This window comes from Astyanax mexicanus, chromosome 7, assembly GCF_023375975.1.
Source record: "Astyanax mexicanus isolate ESR-SI-001 chromosome 7, AstMex3_surface, whole genome shotgun sequence".
Classification (NCBI taxonomy): Eukaryota; Metazoa; Chordata; class Actinopteri; order Characiformes; family Acestrorhamphidae; genus Astyanax; species Astyanax mexicanus.
In genome coordinates, this window is record NC_064414.1 from 57,173,713 (window position 1) to 57,180,000 (window position 6,288).

Genomic DNA, 6,288 nt, shown 5'->3' on the forward strand with positions numbered 1-6,288 from the left:
GTCTGTTAGCTGGTGTATCAGAGCTGGAGACGCGGCGCTTTCCTCTGAGAGCACTGGGACGCTACAGTGATGGGAAAGAGGCGGAGTCTGACTACTCCACCTTCCAATAACTTTTTTGAATATAGACCCGCCCCCTTTTCTCAGACGAATCGTCTCAGACTGCCTTCATTGAGTTTACAGCTCAGCCTAAAGGACCAGAAGCAGAGCAGACGTTCCCCAGTATTCCCAGCTGATCCAGTAAGTGTAAATAATGTGTTTTATTACCAATCTATTTCCAGCAGATTACACTTAATTACATCAGATTACAGTAAATTACATCAGATTACAGTAAATTACGGGACTGTGTCTGAGCTGTTTACCAATGAGACCAACCGAAACTACAATGCTCCAGTTTAACCCCGATCAGCAGATAAATAATGTTTTAAATACTATTGACTCGATCCAGACCAGAACATGCAAATATGATAAAAGACCGAGCTCCAATACTACCCAATAATAATACTACTGAGCTCCAATACTACCCAATAATAATACTACTGAGCTCCAATACTACCCAATAATAATACTACTGAGCTCCAATACTACCCAATAATAATACTACTGAGCTCCAATACTACCCAATAATAATACTACCGAGCTCCAATACTACCCAATAATACTACTACTGAGCACCAATACCTCAGAGCACCAATACTACAGAGCACCAATACTACCCAATAATAATACTACCGAGCACCAATACCTCAGAGCACCAATACTACCCAATAATAATACTGCCGAGCACCAATACCTCTGAGCACCAATACTACAGAGCACCAATACTACCCAATAATAATACTACCGAGCACCAATACCTCAGAGCACCAATACTACCGAGCACCAACTACAGAGCACCAATACTACAGAGCACCAATACTACCCAATAATAATACTACTGAGCACCAATACCTCTGAGCAAGAATACTACCGAGCAACAACTACAGAGCACAATACTACAGAGCACTGATAACAACGAGCACCAATACCTCAGAGCACCAATACTACAGAGCACAATACTACAGAGCACTAATAACAACGAGCACCAATACTACAGAGCACAATACTACAGAGCACAATACTACAGAGCACTAATAACAACGAGCACCAATACTACAGAGCACAATACTACAGAGCACTAATAACAACGAGCACCAATACCTCAGAGCACCAATACCTCAGAGCACCAATACCTCAGAGCACCAATACTACAGAGCACCAATACTACAGAGCACCAATACTACAGAGCACCAATACTACAGAGCACCAATACTACAGAGCACTAATAACAACAAGCACTAATACTACAGAGCACAATACTACAGATCAGGGTTATTGATTAACTACAGCTCAACTATCTTACTGCTTCTAATGACTGGCCTCTTCCAGCCAAGCCTGTCAATCACTGAATTCTGAAGCGTAGACCCGCCTTCTAATTAAGGCTGTGAAAATATCTAGATTTTTATGTATCAATATTATAATTTTTTTTATATCGCTATTTGTTTTTTTTATATTATTTGATGCAGTTCTGTATTAATTTAAAGTTCGGATCAACAGTTATTAGTTTAGATGTAAAGATTGGTGTCAGAAGTGGTTAATTTAGTGTTGTGTTTAAGCTCCGCCCACTCCATATTATTGTTTTATTCCGTGGTTAGATCCCACTGTTCTGATTGGATAGAACTTTTCTTTTACTCAGATTTTATAAATATGATTTTGTTTTTTACTTTATACAAAAAAGAGATGTACTGAATCATAAACTACATGTTGTGCTGAAAGCGGCCAGCAGAGGCGCTGCACTTTGTTCAGTCTGAACTGCGCTGAACTCTGTACTGCTGGAATGTTGTTTACGGAACAGCTGATCCGAACTCAACGTCTAAACTCTGATCCGGAAAGTTCAGATCCCCGTCTGAACACGCCTGAACACACACACACACACCCACACACAATAACACACACACAATAACACACACCCAATAACACACACACACACACCTCACTCACAAATGCATAATAACCTCATAAATACTCACACGCCTGGCGGGGTTAAAGGAGATTATTGTGTCACCTGATTATTTATTACACTTATATTACCTTATATTACACCTGGCCACTTTATCAGAAACCCCCTTCTGTAGCTCCACCCCTTTATTCTTCAGATAGTAACTGTATATCATCTGTTAATGCAGAGTTTTATCCTCCTCAGATCCTCAGCAGAGTCCGTGTTTGGTTGGTGTTTGGTGTTAACAGTGTGAATGTGATTAAGTTTGTTTAGTTGGTGTTTGGTTGGTGTTTGGTGTTTTGAGTGTATAAATGAAAGATCAGACTAGAGTTAATTAGAGCTTTATTAGATCAGACAGGTAAATAAATGAAGGTCTGGGTTAAAATAATCAGAACTGGATCCAGCAGCAGAACAGACTGGGCGGTGGGCCGGGTCAGGCGGGCGGTGGGCCGGGTCAGGCGGGCGGTGGGCCGGGTCAGGCGGGCGGTGGGCCGGGTCAGGCGGGCGGTGGGCCGGGTCAGGCAGGCGGTGGGGCGGGTCCCGTGTGTTTGTTCGTCCTGCTGCTGAAAACCTGCAGATCAGACCAAAATTAAACTAAACCTGCGTGGAGCTTTTGCACTAAGGTTAGGCTAGGTTAGGTTAGTTTAGGTTAGGTTAAATTAGGTTAGGCTAGGCTAGGCTAGTTTAGGTTAGGTTAGGCTAGGCTAGTTTAGGTTAGGTTAAATTAGGTTAGGCTAGTTTAGGTTAGGTTAGGTTAGGCTAGTTTAGGTTAGGTTAGGTTAGGCTAGGTTAGGTTAGGCTAGTTTAGGTTAGGTTAGGTTAGGCTAGTTTAGGTTAGGTTAGGTTAGGCTAGGCTAGGCTAGGTTAGGTTAGGTTAGGCTAGTTTAGGTTAGGTTAGGCTAGGTTAGGTTAGGTTAGGCTAGTTTAGGTTAGGTTAGGTTAGGCTAGGTTAGGTTAGGCTAGGTTAGGTTAGGCTAGTTTAGGTTAGGTTAGGTTAGGCTAGTTTAGGTTAGGTTAGGTTAGGCTAGGCTAGGTTAGGTTAGGCTAGGTTAGGTTAGGCTAGGTTAGGTTAGGTTAGGCTAGGTTAGGTTAGGCTAGTTTAGGTTAGGTTAGGTTAGGCTAGTTTAGGTTAGGTTAGGTTAGGCTAGGCTAGGTTAGGTTAGGCTAGGTTAGGTTAGGCTAGGCTAGGTTAGGTTAGGCTAGGTTAGGTTAGGCTAGGTTAGGTTAGGCTAGTTTAGGTTAGGTTAGGTTAGTTTAGGTTAGGTTAGGCTAGAATAGGCTAGGATAGGCTAGGTTAGGCAAGGCTAGGCTAAGCTAATGAGGTGTATTCTGTACTATGGATGTTTATCACTTCTTGTTTGAGAGGCCTTTAGCCCAGAGAAGTTCATGTGTCCAGCTAAACTATTTTGAGAAGTCCATTTCTATACATGATTGGCATGTCACAAGTGGTTTCAGGTAAACAACATGCCGCTTCTCAAAAGGTCATATTTACATATATGGTAAAGCTGTAAATAGGGCGGTTGGAATTCTTTAGGTATGAGAGCTATAGGAGTGACTGTGAGGGACTATTTAAACGGTTTAGACCACAAGACTGGGAGAGAGAGAGAAACCTGGGACACAGAGAATTGACAAGCTCTCTCCCACACTTTGCTTCTGATTGAAATAAATATTTATTCCGGTTAAGAGGACAGTGTGCACTGAGTTTTATTTCAAGAAACAACAGCCTTCCAAGAACACCCAAAGAGGAGTCCAAAAGAGACAAGAAGACACAACACTAAGTTATGCTAGGCTAGGCTAGGTTAGGTAAGGCTTAATTAGACGATGCTTGAAAAGTTTTACCGGGAAGTTTTAAAAATCAGCAGCAGCAGAAACTGAAGCCGATGGACTTTGGGTCACCTACCAAAAAACAAATCAACAAATAGAAATAAATTAAAGTTATTACTTCAACCTGTCTTATACATTCCACTTTAAATATATGTAGTTTCTTTTAAACTTATAATTCCACCTTAAATGCTTTTTAAAGGTGGAATGGAAATTTTGTGTAAGAAAGGTGGTATTATGAGTATTACTGTGTGTAAGGGTAAGAGGGAGTGTTTACCGTAGTAACGTCTTCTGCAGGACGTAACAACCAGTTACTGACAGAGTGCTACAGAAACAGAAAATACCAAATCAACACCAAATAAAACCATGTCAACCACCCTCATCTCATCAAATCACAATCGGACTGACTGTCCTTATACCAGATAATTCTTCAGTGCTCAGGTCCCCCAGCAAAGAGCAGCTATTATTACTTATCAAGATGGTTTAAACGATGGTATATAAAAAAAAGATATATACAGCTCTTGGCATCATGTTCTCCTCCACCAGTCTTACACACTGCTTTTGGATAACTTTATGCTGCTTTACTCCTGGTGTAAAAATTCAAGCAGTTCAGTTTGGTGGTTTGATGGTTTGTGATCATCCATCTTCCTCTTGATTATATTCCAGAGGTTTTTAATTTAGTAAAATCAAAGACACTCATCATTTTTAAGTGGAATCTTATTTAATTTCAAAGCTGTACATCTCTGTAAAAAACAAGAGACCACTTAAAAATATATATATAATATTCTGTAATAGTTACACTACCTTCACTCGAGCTTTTCCTGCTGCAGCTGCAGCGCCGCCCTGCTGGAGGTTCAGCCCAGATAAAGGAATTAACTGAGGCAACACACACACACACACACACACACACACACACAGTAAGCCACATTGTTAAGTGACTAACGTTTTGCGGTGTGAAGGTGTGTGAAAGTACGTGTGTGTGTGAACCGGTCTGTCTGGTTGGGTGGGGTTACCTGGAGGGGCGGGGCTGGCTGCCCGTTACCTGCTACATTAGCCTGTGGCAACAGAACCAGCAGCGGCATCACCTGCAAATCACACAGCACTGTTACACCTGCTAACACATTCACATGCCAAAACTCATGGGACAGGTGTAACATCTTTTAGCATTTCCCATGATAGCTTAAGAATTCATACCCACAATTCACCTCACTACAACTCCCATAATTCACCTACACCCACTATTATCATCCATCACTACAACTCCCATAATTCACCTGCACCCACTATTATCAGACCCTCACTACAACTCCCATAATTCACCTACACCCACTATTATCATCCCTCACTACAACTCCCATAATTCACCTGCACCCACTATTATCAGCCCTCACTACAACTCCCATAATTCACCTACACCCACTATTATCATCCCTCACTACAACTCCCATAATTCACCTGCACCCACTATTATCATCCCTAACTACAACTCCCATAATTCACCTACACCCACTATTATCATCCCTCACTACAACTCCCATAATTCACCTGCACCCACTATTATCATCCCTCACTACAACTCCCATAATTCACCTGCACCCACTATTATCATCCCTAACTACAACTCCCATAATTCACCTACACCCACTATTATCATCCCTCACTACAACTCCCATAATTCACCTGCACCCACTATTATCAGACCTCACTACAACTCCCATAATTCACCTGCACCCACTATTATCAGACCTCACTACAACTCCCATAATTCACCTGCACCCACTATTATCATCCCTCACTACAACTCCCATAATTCACCTGCACCCACTATTATCATCCCTCACTACAACTCCCATAATTCACCTGCACCCACTATTATCAGACCTCACTACAACTCCCATAATTCACCTGCACCCACTATTATCAGACCTCACTACAACTCCCATAATTCACCTGCACCAAGTATTATCAGCCCTCACTACAACTCCCATAATTCACCTGCCCCCACTATTATCAGCCCTCACTACAACTCCCATAATTCACCTGCACCCACTATTATCAGCCCTCACTACAACTCCCATAATTCACCTGCACCCACTATTATCAGCCCTCACTACAACTCCCATAATTCACCTGCACCCACTATTATCAGACCTCACTACAACTCCCATAATTCACCTGCACCCACTATTATCAGCCCTCACTACAACTCCCATAATTCACCTGCACCCACTATTATCAGCCCTCACTACAACTCCCATAATTCACCTGCACCCACTATTATCAGCCCTCACTACAACTCCCATAATTCACCTGCACCCACTATCAGCCCTCACTACAACTCCCATAATTCACCTGCACCCACTATTATCAGCCCTCACTACAATTCCCATAATTCACCTGCACCCACTATTATCAGCCCTCACTACAACTCC

The 6,288-nt window shown here is 42.2% G+C and overlaps 1 protein-coding gene across 1 annotated transcript in view; it reads right to left on the reverse strand.

Moving 5' to 3' along the window:
- Positions 1–2,360: 2,360 nt before the first annotated feature.
- The window catches only part of LOC111196884 (uncharacterized), a 7,480-nt gene continuing 3,552 nt past the window's right edge, over positions 2,361–6,288 (reverse strand). The window contains exons 6-10 of the mRNA XM_049480991.1: positions 4,870–4,941; positions 4,661–4,732; positions 4,134–4,181; positions 3,875–3,931; positions 2,361–2,606 (exon numbers count right to left, since the gene is read on the reverse strand). Coding sequence (XP_049336948.1) covers positions 3,884–3,931; positions 4,134–4,181; positions 4,661–4,732; positions 4,870–4,941 — 240 coding nt within the window. The 3' untranslated portion in view covers positions 2,361–2,606; positions 3,875–3,883. The remainder of the gene's footprint in view (positions 2,607–3,874; positions 3,932–4,133; positions 4,182–4,660; positions 4,733–4,869; positions 4,942–6,288) is intronic.